The sequence below is a fragment of the Rattus norvegicus genome, chromosome 19 (genome assembly GCF_021556685.1).
Source record: "Rattus norvegicus strain SHRSP/BbbUtx chromosome 19, alternate assembly SHRSP_T2T, whole genome shotgun sequence".
Lineage (NCBI taxonomy): Eukaryota > Metazoa > Chordata > Mammalia > Rodentia > Muridae > Rattus > Rattus norvegicus.
Window position 1 is genome coordinate 32,812,153 of NC_141552.1, and position 17,124 is coordinate 32,829,276.

General features: G+C 47.8%; 1 protein-coding gene across 47 annotated transcripts in view; it reads right to left on the reverse strand.

The window, feature by feature from the left end:
• Positions 1-15,104: 15,104 nt before the first annotated feature.
• The window catches only part of Cyld (CYLD lysine 63 deubiquitinase), a 59,624-nt gene continuing 57,604 nt past the window's right edge, over positions 15,105-17,124 (reverse strand). For 46 of the 47 annotated variants that reach the window (XM_087594767.1, XM_087594765.1, XM_087594756.1 and 43 more), the window contains one exon: positions 15,105-16,560. In XM_087594767.1, the coding sequence (XP_087450893.1) occupies positions 16,376-16,560 (185 nt within the window). In that variant the 3' untranslated portion in view covers positions 15,105-16,375. The remainder of the gene's footprint in view (positions 16,561-17,124) is intronic. The other variant, NM_001017380.1, reaches the window with a different exon arrangement.

A 17,124-nucleotide genomic window follows, 5' to 3' on the forward strand; every position in this document is an offset into this window, starting at 1 on the left:
GGAAGGAATATTTTGACTTCAGGAAATACTCCATCTCTTGGCCTGTGGCTATTATGTGACTTTTAATATCATCAAAACTCACTGAGCTGGTGCTTGGGAGTACAGGTGGGTAGCAGAGAGCTTCTCCAGCCGGTGAGAGGCCGTGAGTTCTGTCCCCGCGAAAAGTGGACAGTCGAATGGCCTAGAACTGGTACCCAACCAGGGCTTCACGTGTGAGAGGTGAGCACATTGCCTCCGAACCGCAAGCCCTTCACTGAACTGTGTGCTTTTGACAGTGATGTTTATCGTGTATGAATTTTGCCTCACTAAACCTGGCAAACACACGATGTTTACGAAGCTTTGCCTACATGCCAGGCTCTGAGCTGGCCTGTTCTCGTGGAGTTACTAGTGCTCGCATGGGACGTGATTTGTTCCGTGTGGTCCTAAGACCAGTCCTGAAATCGGTGCTTGCCAAAAGGGTGCGAATGCAGACGTCCACTCCAGGCGTGGGTCTTCTGTCTTAGCCCCTCCCGGTGGCTGTTGGAGAGTAACACAGACTGGTGCATTTAAAAGAAAAGATGTTCATTTAGGCTCAAGGTCCTGGAGGCTGACAGCTCCAAGAGTAAGGAGGCGGCATCTAGGGATGTTATTGGAGCATGTGGGCGGGTCAAAGCCCACACATGCGCATGCAAAAGGGAGGCGTCACTGAAGAGCTGCCTCATGACACAGTGCTCCTGTGCAGCTAGTTTAGTCCAGTGAGGACATTAACCCCTCTTAATGACTGTCGCTCACCCCCAGCCTCTCCGTGGTGCCAACTGATGTTCCTGTTAGGTTAAACCGAGTCCTCCCTGCCCTCCGTAGAACACGCTCACTAGCCGCACAGTGCACTTGGTTCTCGTTGCTGCTGAGAACCTTACTCGCTCCTTCAAACCACCTAGTCAGAGTCTGCCTTCTAACCGGACCCCACAGAGCCCTCGGATGCATTCCTCAGATGCATTCCTTGTTCCCAGTTCTATAATCCTGGCTCTAATCTCACACCCTTCTGTCCCCAGCCTCATTTGAGTCTGGCTTGCTTTTCTTAGCGTAAGAATCTCCAATTGCCTCCAGGTCCTGCAGATGACATTTCCTTCTTCACAGCTGAATAAAATCCGTGCATACGAAGCCTACATTTTCTTAACCGTTTATCTGCTGGCAGACCTTTAGCCTGACCCCATGTCCTGCCTGTCATGAACACACATCTATTATGTTTTAACCTGTGAGTTGGGCACAGTGTGAGACAAACAATGGTTACAAGTGAAATAGACTAACAGCAAGGTGGTCCATTGAAAACTATCTACAATCTATGCATTGCTCACTCTGGAACTTTCAGACCACAGTTGGCTGAAACCAGGGTAAATAAAAAACCAAAGATTGAACAAAGAATTGGTAGAAGGTGTCTATAGTGTGATTAAAGTTTTGTTGTGAAAGTAGGTCAGGACAAGGCCACTTTGGAACTTAGGAAACAGTCTCAGAAACCTCAGCCTGTGCTCTCAAATTGCTTCAGGAGCACCTTGACTACTCAACCTTTTAAAAGGTGAACTTGGAGGCTGGAATGGAGCTCAACCCGCTGGTGTGAGGCCCTGCACCATGGGAGGGGAGACAGATTTTTGGGGTCCCTAACCTGCCTCATGGCTGTGGTCTCTGAGAAGCCAGGACACTGATTTGTAACCTGTGCCCAGCTCTCCCAGGGGAATTTAATAGTGGCATTGCAGGTCTGTGACCGAGACGGGACTTACCTGTAGACAAGCATTGAGAATTTAGAGCAGTCAGCCCCAAAAATCTCTACAGAAGCCCCTGTGGGCTCTTGGTCCCACCTCTCACACAGCCTGGACAGCAGTCTTGACCAGAGCCTGCCTGCTGGGTTCCAGAGGCCTTTCCACCTCCTTCTCGACCTCCATTCTGTTCATCCTTGGTCCTGCCATCCACACTCCTCCACACCTCCAAGCCTCCCACCAAAGCTGTCTTCCTCTGTGTTCCCTCCTGAGGACTCTTGGTCTTCGGCCACTGTAGGGTCCGAAACTGACAAAGTTCAGAGAAGGCTCAGCAGAGGAGGGACACAGGCCTTGAGAGGGAGGCTGCAGGGGACCAAGAAGACAGCTTTTGTGAACTTGGCTGTGGTTCCTAAGTTCACCTCACTCCAGCTGCTCCACTATTCACACTGTCACTGTATCTTTTCTTCTCCATTTCTTTTCTTTCTTTTGTCCTTTCTTTCTTTCTTTGTTGTTGTTGATGTTTTTACAAGATCCCACTATGGAGCCCCCATTGACTTCAAATGCAGTTCTCCTCTGTCAGCCTCTCACGAGCTGGGATTATCACCACCATGGTTCCTAACCCATTGTGGCTTTTTAACAGGTCATGATTCAACAGACACTGGAGACCAAGAGTTCATTTCCTTGTCCACTGCATCTCCTGCAAGTGTGGCAGCTTGACTAACATCCCAAGAGCATGAGACTGAAGCAATTCCTCTTTCTTCTATCTTGGATTCTCCTTAACCCTGTGAAGGACTGAGTAATCTAGACCAATGCCAGAGGCTGGGGGTGGGGTTGGGGGAGGGGCTGGGGGAGAGGCTGGGGGAGGGGCTGGGGGAGGGTCTACCCTCCTGAGTTCCTGGTTCGGATGTGATGGTATCAAACCACAGCCATACACAGTCCCCACCACCACCAACCAGTGTCGAATCGGGACAATACTGATCCACTAAGGCTGACATGAAACTAACTGTTACCAGGATAATTGTTCCCACTGAGCTGCAAACTCAAGGATACATGGAGCATGGGAAGCACTCTCTGGTCACTTACCTTTTGAGGCAAAGACACCAGAGGAAGAAGCAGAAGAACTCCAAAGGCAGCCATCACCTTTCTCTCCTCCACAGAAGCTTCCCTATCCAGGTCTTATTCTCGGGGAAGGAAGCTCAGAGTAGCCACCAAGACCTCTGTGGAAATCCAGGTCTTTCTTAGAGACTCCTAGACGGACTCCCACAGGAAGCCCTGCTGACCAGATGAAGGCTATAGAAGGGGTTCTGGATTCTCTCAGAGTTTGGTGCCTGGATCCATCACAACTCAGCCAAGATATCCCTTCAAAGATGGCCATACTAAGGTCCACCTCTTGATGCAGAAGAAAGCTGAATGCATACGATACACATGGCCTTTGAGGAGTGAGCAGAAGGTGAGAAGTGGTGGTCTCCTTCCAGCCAACGTATTGGAGAGGACCACATTATCAACCCACAGCCATTCACTCCTTCCTTCTTCTTGAGGCTCCTGTCTTGGGGCAGGCTCTGTGATTCATGGCCAAGTGAAATCAGGAGGCACGCTGCAATGGAAGCCGCCAACAGCTGTGGGACCTAGTGACCTAGTGTTTCAGCGCTATGAAGCTGACAGCCTTTTGTACTGAGAGTCCTTCCTTGGAGATCGCTGTAGCGTGGGCTTGGTAAGGCTCCCCTGCTGCCTGGGTGGAGTCTGTGCCAACCAAGGCTAGGGAAGATAAATGGGAGGTGTACAGTGACCAGCTTCCTGGCCTGGAGGAAGAGCGGGTGCTGAATCTGAGGGTGGGGGTGAGAGGTAAAGGGGAGAGGTAGGGGGAGGAGTCACCGCTGGTGGTCCTGGTAAGTAGTGAGAAATGGGAACCAGACAGAGGCACCGGAAGTTGCTGTGCTGAGGTTGGAGGGACAGGGAAGTCGCCCACAGGTGACAGTCATATGCCACTGTTGGCGACATGCAATCCCATCCAGCCCAGCTGCCAGAGGGTGTCCCCGCATTCCCTATTCATTACCTGGCATAGCTAATTGCCTGGTGACATTTCCCATATTATAGACAAATGTGAGTTATGGGCCCAGCTGCTCCCTCTCGCCCCACCAGGAATCGGTTGATAAATATGTTTATTCGAGGTCAGCCTGGCCTCATCCATTAGAAATATTGTTTTTCTAAACATTACATTGATTTAATTTAACTCTAATCAATTTAAAATGGTTCTGACAATTAACAAAAGCTTCAAATATGACCTTAAAGTAATAGGATTCATTAGCTATGTTTAGGATTAAACTTACCCTAATAGGGCAATTTTTCTTCCAAGGGTATTTGGTAAGCGACTAGTGGTCAGTCAAAATGAAATCAATTATTATAAATTATACAGTTAAAGTTGATTATGTATCCCCTGCTAATTTGTATAAATAAGGGTCCCTGACAATGGGAGTAATTTATTAATAACTATCTCCCCCAGCCCTGATCACACTTCATGTTCCAGCTGCCGGGGCATCTGTAACCCATGAAGTATTATTTTCAGGGCTGCTCTCGATGTATGCTAATTAAACCATAATTAATTGGAGCAGTTATAGTTAAAGACGATGCCAGTGCCCTTTGCTCTGTTATTCATGACAGTTAACTCATTCAAAAGGAAACCTGATCAAAAATGCGTATGCTGCGCTGGCCCCACTCAGCCCGCAGAGTGTTGGTGACATGACAGCTGGCTAGCTGGGAGGGCGACACACAGGCAGAACTCTAACCTGCTCGCGTCTACACTTCCCACGCTGCCACCGCTACCAGTCTGGGCCCCGTGGTCTCTCAGAGACCGTGTGGAGATGACAAATCGCTGGTCTACCAGCCTTAAGAGAAAACGGTTGTCATAACTTCACAAATGGGGAACGCTGGTGTCCTCTGGAAAACCGTATTTGGAAAGACAGAGCAGAGCAAACCTCGTGCTTGCCGCCATTAACGGCACTTTACTTCACATCAGCACCAGCCTGGCCCTTGTGCGCATGTGCAACTGAAAAGCCATGCTCTGGGATGCCTTGTTTTCTCTGTTCGTTTGCTTTGCTGTTGTTTGTTTGTTTGTTTGTTTGTTTTCCACACACGGTCTCTCTGCATAGCCCTAGCTGTCCTGAAACTCACTCTGTATTCCTGGCTGGCCTTGAATTCAGAGAACCACCTGCCTCTGCCTCCCGAGTGCTGAATGGAAAGCAGGCTCCACCACCACCCAGGTTAGGTTGCCTGGTTTTAAAACCCATGGTCGGCCTATCCCTGTCAGTTAGGTAACTAACACTCAGCACAAATTCCAGGAAATCCACCTCCGCTGAGGAACCTCAGAATCTGAGCCTCACAGCAGTGCCTGGGCTCCTCTGTGAACCACTCCCAGGGCAGGAAGGACTCGGCGATTTACCCCGATCCAGCCCTGCCTCTAACTCCCCTGAGGTCCTGGGTGTGCTTATTCCCAGGTGATGGTGTGCTTATTAAATGGAGCCACGACAGCAGGAGGGAGAGCACGCAGCAGAACGTGACAGCCTAGTGTCAACCACAGACTTCACCTCAGTGTGCAAGGCCACCGGCTTCCATATAATGTCAGAAAGTTTTTGGGGTCAGGAGCCAGGTGTGCAGGGCTTGTCTCTTGCCTTCAGGATCCTGAAGGCTCAATGTGAAAGATGTCCCTAGGGAACCATGTGACCTGACTGAAGGACAGGACTCTGCAGAAGCCCCACATGACTTGCTGTGGTCAGTGGCATGACATTTAAAGAAAGGAAACCACCTCATATGTCCCTTTATGAAACAACCTATGGCTCCAGAGCACAGTTAGGGGCCTCCCCTACCCATGGACTTCTATAGGGGGGACCTGAGGAGACAACCAAGCACTTCCCTCCTAGTGTAGGGTCAAGGCCAGGCCTCTAGAGCCAGGGGCTCCCAAGTTCAAGACCCGTGGCTCTGTCAGTTCCTTTGTTTCCCCACCTGGGAAATGAGGATGATGTTTGCACAAGAGAAGCTGAGCTGGGGACAGATGTTCTCCCTCTAGAGAAACCGGGGCCCAGGCCAAATGCACCCTGCCTTCTCATTGACCAGGCTTCTCCTCTGTCGGTTTCTGCCCTAGCTCCTCTACCCTTCGCACTCTTTAAAAACGTGAGCCTCGAATCCTGAGCCCGTCCTTCTGGCTGCTCCTTCTCTGTTGCTTATCTCAGATGTCCACACTAGCATTTACCTTCAGGCATCCCTGGTCAGCCCAAACTGCCTGCCCCCCGCACCTCCTCTCTCCACACAGCATGCATTTCCTTGCTCTGCTTGTCCTGGGTACCCTTTCTCCACACTATCCTTCTCTCCAGAATCCCCAACACCAGAATCTAGGAAAAGGAAGAACATTTAGCAGGAGTGGGAGGCCCAGAGTCCTTCCTCCCCAGTCTCCCAAGTAATGTAACTACTCTTGGTCTACTGGTGATTTTAGTCATGGTGACAGCACCCCCAGAGTCATGGCCCCACGCACCAAAGAGGCCAACGACACTTCACCCCTTCATGAGGCCGTACAACCTGCTTCCATCCTGCTGTTACTGTGGAAACAGATACAGGCCTTTTCTTCTCAAAGAGGCCAAGGGAAGGGCTCATTGCAACCCTGAGGGAAACATGCCCAGGTCTTTGCCATCCCAGTGACCTCCAGAATTCCTGCCACACACTCCCCAGACCTGGAGCACCTTGTAACATGTGGTCTAAAAGCTCAGAAGGCTCTTGACATCCCCTCCTTCTGGCATTGACGTCCACGCTTCCTGCACTATTGTTGCTCAGTCGATTTTTAGTCCCAATACAGATGGACCAATGTGAGAAGAGAAAACTCATAAACAACATCTACAGCCAGGAAGAGCTCTGTAGCCAGCATGGTGCCTGCTAGTGGCATTTTCAACACACACACACACACACACACACACACACACACACACACACATACACACACACACACAATCCTCTTATAAGCACATTGAGCACTATTGTGATATCTGAGTTTTTATAACCTGTTTTTTGTTTGTTTGTTTGTTTGTTTGTTCATTTGTTTGTTTTTGCCAAATATATTATAGATCAAAGTAACAGTCCACAGGCTGAGATGTTGGCCCAGTCAGCAAAGCTCATGCCATGTGCCTGTGTATAAAAACAAAAGAGTTAAGTGTGGAGGGCCGTCCCTATAATCCCAACACTGGGGCAGCTGAGACAGGAAGGATCTTTGTGGCTTGCTGGTCAGCCAGCCTGGCCAAATCTACTGTCTCCAATATTAGTGAGAGACACTGACCCAAAAGTAGAGATCAACCATGAAAGATACCCAGTGTCAACCTCCTCTCTCTCTCTCTCTCTCTCTCCCAATCTCTCTCTCTCTCTCTCTCTCTCTCTCTCTCTCTCTCTCTCTCTCTCTCTCTCTCTTATATTTTTGGTTGTGAGCCTAGCCTTTAACGGCTGAGCCATCTTTCCAGCCCTCTCTGTCTCTGTCTCTCTGTCTCTCTGTCTCTCTGTCTCTCACGCACAGGCACATGCACATGATCCAGAGGAATCATCAGAGACTCCAACATACTCCAGGGTCTATTTATGCCACAATGTATCAAGGTTCTGCACATCCAGGCTTCTCAAATTGGCCCCATTATAAACAAAGTTGCCAGGATCTCTGGCTTATGGTTGGGCAGATGTGCAACCTCTCATTCCCTCAAAAGGGCTCCTACTGGCACATGTGCTGAGTACAAAGTTTGCAGCACATGGAGGGTTCTGAATCGTGTCTCAGTTTGTGAGCAATTATCCAGGAACAGGAGCTGAAGAAGAAGCAAAACAAGAAAAGCTGGCAGCCCAAGGAAAACCAGCTCCTGAAGTACCTGGCGTTCACTGATGGAGACCTCAGACGCCAGAAGTGAACAGGATGGTGCAGAATGGAGCCCAGTTCCCCTGTGTGTGTTGCATGCTGATGTTCTAAGAGAAGCCATGAAGAAGGTGCTGAGATCTGTTATAGGATCTCTCCAGCAAAGCCCTGTAATTTGTTTATGGTGAACCCTAGTCAGTGCCTGGGAATGGAGCTGCGCACTTCCTTCCCCACCCAGCAGAGCAGGACTAGGAGAATGCTGGTGGCAACTGGCCAGCCAATAGTGGAGCCACAAGGGACAGCAGCAGCAGGAACCTGCAGTAACTCCTTTGGCTTGCCAGGCCTGACCCAAGGGTGCTATTTCACGTGATGCATGACCCAAAACGAACATGGGGAGGCGCTGTGGCTCCGAGTTTCCTGGAAGATAAAAAAGTGTTCTCCACCACGGCAGGAATTAGCATACACTACACCCGTGGACAGCATACAGCTTAGGAAACGGGACGGTGTAAAATGCCATCCCAGGGCCCTGTCCTGCAAAGTTGGTTCTGCCTGTTCTGCATAGGACCTCCACACCCGCCTTGCCCCAACATCAGAGGCAGGTGGTCCACAGACTCTGACGAAGCAAGCTGTGGGGGCATTCGGGCAACTGATAACTTTAGGTTTGAGCCTAGACATGCGCACCAGTGATTGTGATATCAGAACCTGTTCTTTTTTTTTTTTTTTTTTCCTCCACGTTCTTCACAAAAACCAAGATTCATTCCGTCGATCTGGTCTTGGACTCCATAACCCATCTTACCGTGTCCTCCCAGTAGATGGCACTATCTCGTTTTAAATGTGGCTTTAAGGCGCCTGAAGACTAAAGCTGGAGTCAGAACCAGGGCAGAGCCAATCATGAAAGAAGACAGTAGCAGCAGAAATGGCCATCACGAACCATGTGTCTTTAAGTTACACGGGGGACAGGGAGGGGGGTGGGGAGGGAGGTGGGGGGGGGGACGGGGAGGGTTAAGGCCTCCTGCATGTCATTTGTAATGTGCTACGTAGCCCTGAAGGCCAGGTTTGCTTTTAGCATCACCTGCTGCCTTTCACACGTACTGTCTGACTGGGACCACTTGGAAGTTATGGGGTACTGCGTCGTAACCTAACGTGCCCACAAGGTGGCGCTGCTGCACTCAAAAGGAGACAATTTAGGAAATACAAATCTTATAAGTAGTATGAGGACTTGCCCTGGCCTGACAGGGCAAGTGGAGGCAGAAGGGGTGTGTTTAATTAGTCTCACGAGCCTATCTCTCAATTTCATGGTTACATTTCCCCTATGCTGCTGCTACTGCTGCTGCTGACTACCATTTAGTAAGGGATTTCTGAGCACAAGGCAGCGTGATAAACATGGCTTCATTCAAAGTTTATTTCTGGAGAAGCTCTGCGATGTCTCCAAGATCATGTGGCATGAGGGAACTACAGACTGGGACCTCTTGTACTTTCTCAAAAGGACAGACAGTTCTGGCTGTATCCGTAATAGTGAATAGGACAGCTGATCTGCCCAAGAGGCTAAAAGTTCCGTTCCCCCGTTCAGCAAATGTTTGAGCGCCTACTTTGTGTCAGGCGCTGGTCAAAATGCTGAGAAAATGGGAGTAAGAGTCACAGTCATCACTGCTGCTAATTCTGAGAGCACAACAAACCAGATCAGAGTAAATGGTGTTGGGTGAGTAGTGCAGGGGAGAAAGGGAGCCGAGGGGTCATTGGAGGAGTCCATGGTGAGCAAGAATGGTCCCACCGGGCTCCTGACAAGCAAGGGTTAAATATTCAGGGGTGGACAGCAGTGAGCTAGGTCTGAAATCATCTATTATGAAAGTTAAACTGAGGCGGGAAAAGGTGATTCATACCTGGAATCCCAGTACTCAGAACACTGAGGCAGAAAGACTATGGCAAGTTCAAGGTCTCCCTGGGCTATGGAATGAGATAGATGATAGATAGATAGATAGATAGATAGATAGATAGATAGATAGATAGATAGATAGATAGATAGATAGATAGATAGATAGACAGACAGACAGATATAGAGATAACAAAAACAACCTCTGGGACTCAGTCCTTCCTAATTATATATCTATTTTATGACATCTATAACAACACTGGGCAGACTTTTCCTACAAGTAGCCAAAGAGTAAATATTTTAGGCTGTGCAAGGCCTTAAGTTTTCTGTCACAGCTCTACAACTCTGCTGTTACAGGACAAGTGGGTGTGACTGTGTTCTGCTAAAATGTCACTTGGGGAAACAGTGTGGGGTTGGGCTTGGTCCCCAAGCAATATGCAGAGCCCTAGACTGAACGCTAGCATTCAGTGTGGACATGCTCTGCCCTTTTGTGAAGAATCTATGTCTCTCTTTCCATTCTATCTGCTGAGCTGGTACCCAATAGTTTGCAGTCGCATGGTGTGGATGTTTACACCACAAACAAGCACAGAGAACCAATAGAGTTGCTCCCCATCTCCCCCATCCCCTATCCTTGCTTTTCCCACCCTCCCAGCTCCCAGCCATTGCCTTTAAGTCCTCTCCCAGTGCTTCTCTGAGGAGACTGCCTGCTCTGTAGCAGTACGTTTGTCTGCAATACAATGCTTCCTGTTATAATCTCACCCCATGGCAACCCACTCAGCAGGCTTGACCCTCTGGAGCCAGCAGAATACAGGACTGAGAAGCAAACTGTGGGTGCAGGGTCAAGGCTGGTAAGACCAACTAGCCCCCAAGAAGAGCACACCATGGTAGTATTAAAGTCTTGAAAACCGATACTGTCGACAGATAAAACCTTTGCAGATTCTAGTTATGCTGCGTGATCGAAGTCCCGTGCTAAGAGAAATGATTGATTCCACACTATCCAGGTCAGTCTTCACCAGCCTCCTTGCTGTCCCCAAAAACAACCCCTTCCATCGACACTGAGCAATGTAAAGCAGTTCCCCACCACTGGCAACCCACCCAGACCTGCTATCACCAACAGGTGAAGACAGGCAGGAAACTCTCCCAAACTTCCTTCCCAGGGACACTGTCCCCTCGTCAACCTGGTGGGCTATTCTGAATGACATTCGGAACATCTGGAGTTCACACACACTTTGGGATGTTTCCTAAACAAAACAAGTAGCCTCTTCAAGATGTCCATATCAGTACTCTTTAAACATTTATTTTAATTTTTTGTGTATGGGTATTTTGCCTGCATGTATGGTTGTACACTGTGCTGTATCCAGGGCCTGTGGAGGCCAGAAGGTATCAGATCCCCCTGGGAATGGAATTACAGATGGCTGTGAGCCATCAAATGGGTGCTGGAGATTGAACTCAGGTCTGCTGGGAAAACCACCAGTGCTCATAACCACTGAGCCATCTTTCCAGTCCCACGTCAGCATTCTTCACTCAAATCTGTCTGTCCTGCATTCAACACACATCCCACCCTAAGCCCAGGGATCTTTCTTGAAAGTCTAGGCCAGCAGCTTCTCCACAAATTGCTCTGTCTACAGTCCTATCTTCCACTGGGGCAGAAGGTTCTCATTAGGGATGGTGTGTGGACTGCATACCTTGGAAAAATGTCTATAAGCACTTCCTACTTGGGTGGAAAGAGTCCTGACAAATGCCTACCTCTGGGTCATCTTCAGACATTCCTGTGGACCTACATATAGCAAGCCTGAGCACCACGAATACCCCAGCGTAGACCTAACCTGCCAAGATGGAGAACCCTGACTCTGGACCGTGCATCCCATCCTTCAGATTGTGTCTAGTCAGAGAAGCAGCCACATCCTTGCAGCCTTTAGGCCCAGAGCACACCCTCCGTAGTGAACAGCTCTGTGCCACACCTACAGGCTTAAGCCAAGGAGGAGCAACCTGTGATTGGAGGCTGAGAGACTACTGGCTGTGGGCCATCTCCAGCACCAGAGTGGGCGGACGCCAAGCGATGGCCCAGAGTCTAAAGACTAGATCCTGAAACACTCCCAAGATGCAGTGCGGACCAGGAAGCTTGACGAAGACAACTGCGGCTAGCATTTCCCAGGGGATTTTTGATTTAAACACTTGAGAAGTTGTAAAGAACTAGTTCCTGTGTTTCCCTAACTCCAAGACCCTTCCCCTAAAGAAATAGAGGAGAAAGAACCATAAAAACTGCATTTTAATGATACAGAAATAGTACACGGTACATTTCTTTTCACAGCAGCACTCCACTCATCTCCAAGTTTAACAAAATTAAGGCTAAATTGGAGCATTCAGATAGTAAGGGATTGTTTAATGTGATGTTATTCATGTTTTCATAAACAAAAGGATGTTCTTCAGGCAAGAAGAATGCTGAACAAGATACCCAAAAAGGAAATGGGATACAAAATGTGCTCCTTTGGGTCAGTTTGATAATAACCACCTCCCTGGGGAGTACCAGTGGGATTTTTTAAAATGAATGTTTCTGGTATGACGGAGACTTTCCAAAGTTAGCATTCCACAGTACAAGGCTATTTCATAATACGAAGCCAAAGACAGTTGTGTCTCCAGTATAAATCCCTTTAGAATAAACAACTAGTGAAAGTCAACAGTGTTTAAAACCACAGGGGAAGTATGCTGAGGCCGTGGTGCCTGGAAAGATAAGCCCTTCATCAACAGCCCTTTTCCCTCAATGAGGATGAGGCCAAAATACGATGAGACGTACCCATCAGCACCGCCAGGACAGAGGTCGGGACCCTGCAGCACTCATGTGCGAGCACTGCTATTTAAGGCCACCAGAAAGGGCTTATCACCCACAATGCCACTGTTCTCTGTTCCTGGAAAGCTCTGCTTCTCACCTTCTGGCACCGCATTTGGACTCAGAGAAACCCTTTAGTGACTCTAGAATTTATAGCAAGACAAAGCATTTTTCCCATCTCCATCCAAGTCCCCCACACAGTTGACAGTAAGACAACTGACAGAAGCAAGGGGAAGCCCCTCACAGGAAGCCATGCTTTGACCTTTGACAAGAGGGCTGATGCCCAGAGCCAGTTTGCCCTCTGAGGCCTGTCCTCTGCATGAGAGAGGCACTCGCTGTCTCCTCCAACCTCTTTTGCTCAGCAGCTCCACTCTAACATTCTCCTCTTCACCACCCTGGCTGCACCATGGAACTGAAGGATTATTTCACTGGTGAAGAGCTGGGCATGGCACTGGAATCGCCACGCCCAAGGAAGCCACCTTGGTTTTTATTGAAGGCCTCATGACCTACCTTCTCTAAGAAGGAAAACCTATTATGGCCTGTTACCGGGGTTGGGGGTGGAGAGGGAGTTTAAATGTTTTCATTAAGTAGCAGAAAGAAATAAGCTCGGTGATTTTTTTTTCTATTTCTTTGGCTCCCAGAACCTCTATTTCTACAGAAATAGACTGAAAGGAAACGTCCAGGTAAGTGCCACGGAATATCCTGACACGTGTGCCAACGACTGCTAATCCCTCCAGCAACAGAGAGTAAAGGGACACACACACTTCATATGAAGATGCAGATCAACATACAAACAGTAACTACTTCTTCACAGTAACAGAATAACTCTAGGGATAACAGCGTTGTTTGAGCCCATAGTGACAGGAGAAGAAGGAATCTTCGAATCCTTCCAACCTTACGGTTCCATACCTGCTAGTCGCTGGCTTCTGCTGATGAGCTTCTGAGTTGAAATTTCCAACCTCCAGCAAGAAATCAGATTTATCAGGCATGGCCTGGAACCTTGACAATTTGTACTGCTTCCTTCCCCCTATCCAACTACATATCCAACCCCTTCATCAGACAGAGCAAGACACTAAAGCTCAGGAAATCAAGGTGCCGTTTGGCCACAGAGCAAGTGATGGAGAAAGAACACAAGACTTTTGTCCCCTTGGTCCTTTACACTAAGGTTACACTAGGTGGTCTCCCAAAGTGGCCCCCATACATACCTGTCACCCATGCCTAGGCTAAGAGGTCACCAACAGACACTCTTGTGTGGAAACTGAGCAGTGAGCTGTATGAGAGCAGACCTCACAGGCCCCGTGCCGTATGCTAGCCACCTAATAAATGTCCCATGCATACTAGTTGGCAGACACCCGCCAAGGCCAATACTGGGTTTTGTACTCCCACCTCAGTGTAGGAAGATGCAAAGAGATGCAAGCAGCTGGGAGGGCTGCTGCTCCTAGATTGATGAAAATGCCACATTCCTTCGACCAGAGGACTGACAAGACCCCCCAAGAGTCAGTCCTTTGTCCTCCTCTGTGCTCAAGAGAGAGTGTAGCAAAAAGAATGAGTCAGAGGTAAGAGGAGCCTGGCCATTTCCTAAGCACTTGGCAAACATTTAATAAAACCCCTAAGCTACTCTGAGGGTAAAATGCATAGCAACTGCCAACAGCTGCACTATACAGACACCTTGCTGTTTCTCAATGCATTTCCCCCAACTCAGAAAATCCCACTTTGTGAATGGAGCTGGACTCCCTATGAAGCTGGCAATAAGGAGCCTGACACTTTGTAGCTTTTGTACTAAAAATGTGCCTGGGCCCCTTCCTCTCCCTTTGTCCATCCTCCTAGCTCTCCATACATATATACAGATTTGCCTCACCGTAGAGAAATACGAATTCCTATATTTTCTATTTGTAGCTGGGAACCCTAAAGCATGAAGCGAGTAAACAGCCCTACTACACTGCCATCTTGGTAAGGAAAAGGACAACCACGGCCATTTTAAAAGGCAATGGGAAAACAGTACAGAAAACCTAAGAATTAAATGAATCCACAGGTAGGAGGGCTGTTTGCACCACACAGTCCAACCCTATTGCCCCCCAGGCTCTGCTGGGACGGAATGAGGAGGGGCTATCCAGAGGGACAAGGCGGCATGGGGGACGGCTCCGGCTGGCCTGTGGTCCTCAGGCCTCCCCAGCCACTGAAGTGGGCCCTTCACTGTGAGCCCTACCCACGCACTACTGCTAAAGGACAGAGTGCACTTTCAAGGCAATCTTGCTAAGGGATTATCCGCCTGTGGACATGATCCTCCTCACTCACCCGAGGAAGCCCAGTTCCGGAACCACTGCAGACAAGTTTCCAGTCCTCTGCTCTGAAAACTACTTGGCTAGTCTCTTTGCACATGGATTCTGCCTCCATTTCTGAATTTACCCCCTCCCGCCCACCCGCAGTTAAGCCAGGCTTGCCTGTAGTCACAGTCCTGATCATTCCTCAGTTAAACCTTCAAAGTCCCACCAACAGACTCATTAAACATGTACTTATTACAGCGTCACTGAATTCTGGTCAGTCTGTAAGCTCAGACCCTGTGCTCACCATTCTCCACAGTCCCAGGATGATGCAGGCAAGGCCAGCCGATAGCTGGAGTCTTTACTGCTGTCTAGTCATGGCCTCACCGCCCAGACGAGGCACTCAGCTAAGAAAAGTCTGTGCACAATATACATACCTTTTCACTGCAAAAGTACAAAGATTACAAGATGGAAGGGTTTTGTGCGCTACTTGTGATTTATAAAGCTAATACACACCAGCAAAATGGAATAATAAAACCAAGGAGTAAAGTGCTTTTAAAAATAACAGCAATATTTATAGACTCTTTGACATTAAATCTTTTATAAAGCCATATGCTACACATATAACACCTTCTCTCTCTGTAAGGTTGACATTATTCAGAGAGACAGTCAGACCACAAACCACAAAACAACAGTCAGACAACAAGCACTTTACAGCGCCCACCACAGTCTGTACACTAAGAACAGTCCTAAGACGGCATCCGCCTTCTCCTTCTTCAATCAGGATGAAGCTGTCACTGACATTCCAGTAACATGCTGACGTGGTTGTCATTGTTTCAAGTCACACCAAACTGACATCAGAGAGTACAAGGTTCTTTAATCAAACAAAAAATTAGTCTTATTTAAATTAAGAGAAATTCACTTAAACTAAAAATAATTTATTTGAGCTGAGAGTTTTAAATACCTAACACATTTTTTCAGGGAAATGTTGGTACCATCTCTGAGCCAGCTTTCCTTCCTCCAGACTGTATCTGTATAAGAATATATAATTTACTTATCTCTCAGTCATTTCAGAAACCACCGTATCTCTGCCTATACTTAGGAATTCCTACAGACGACCTGCTCGGTAACAACTCTTACTATGATAAGATGCTTGCTTTGTACCTTAATCCTCCAAGAACACATCAAAAATGGACATTCTATGACAGAGTCAGTCATTTATCTCAAAGCCAGAATAAAAAATAACACCACGAAAGGAATCTCAGCATGTTCTGACCACTGCTGCAGGAACACAGGAACTCAGCAAAGTACAGACATGCAGGAAATCAGCACTGTATAGGAAAATTAACAATTAAACTCCACACACCTTCAACAACTGAAGTAAAGGTAGACTCTTAATAAAACCATATTATTAGTCTTTCTCAAGGCAATCATTAGCTACAAAAGAAAAATTATTTTATATCCTTGGTCCATAAGAAGAAGTATTTATTTACACCCTCAATGGACTAAAAGAGGTTTTAGACGTCACAATTAAAATTGTATGCTTCCAAAAATATCCTATCATCAATGCAGTTAACTTAAAGTTTCAGGTATTAATAACTTCATTTAGACTTCTTAAAAAATCAACACAAACATACTTCCTAGAGTGCAAAATGCTTCTTATTAAATACTTCAGGAACACAAAAGCAATTTGTTCGGAAACACAGGAGTCCTTTGCTGAAGGGCCTCATCCCAAGAGACACCCATTGCCGGCAATGGGCGCCAGACAGAATGGCCAGCTGAGGAAGCCACAGCACTGGAGTCTGCTCGGTCTTGGCATGGTTATTTGTACAAGCTCATGGTTGGACTCTGGTACATGCACATGTATGCATCGCAAAGAAGTCTGCGCGCACAGCCTTGAATCCTTCTGGAGTCCAAAGAGTGCAGGTCCTCCAGAGACATCTTCAAGTACTCTCCTACTTCTGGGCAGGGTGTCACTTGTGGAATGTTGAAGCCATTCTGACCACCTAGAGAGATGGGGGAGGGAAACCTCTTTAGGGAAATGAACTTCTAAGTCCTCTTGGCTCTCTGTCCTACCAGAACAATTTCACTATCCTAGAATTTAATGAGTACTGACTCTCAGAATTAGAAGAAAACCGTTGTTTAAACAACTTCCAGTTTCTAGAATTATAGTCTCCTTGGCTTCTGAGAGGGTTCCACAGGCAAAGGTGAATCAAACTGGTGAAAGGACATTAGGACAGGCCTGATTTGCAGGTCGATACCCACTGTGTACACACACAGTCTTGACTCCTCACATCTGCATGTTCCTCCCATACTCTAACAGCCTGAAACCTGACACTTTTCCACAAAAATGCCCAATTGTTGCTAGTAATGCGCACTGCTACCTTTCCCTATGCTTTAAGATCATACGTGCACCCCTCCAGCATGTTTTAAGAACACACTTGCACCCCTCCAGCATGCTTTAAGAACACACTTGCACCCCTCCAGCATGCTTTGTTTCCATACTGATCAGCAGACTGTGTGTACTCTGATGATTGGATTATGGAAAGCCTGTTTAGTTTTACTCTCCC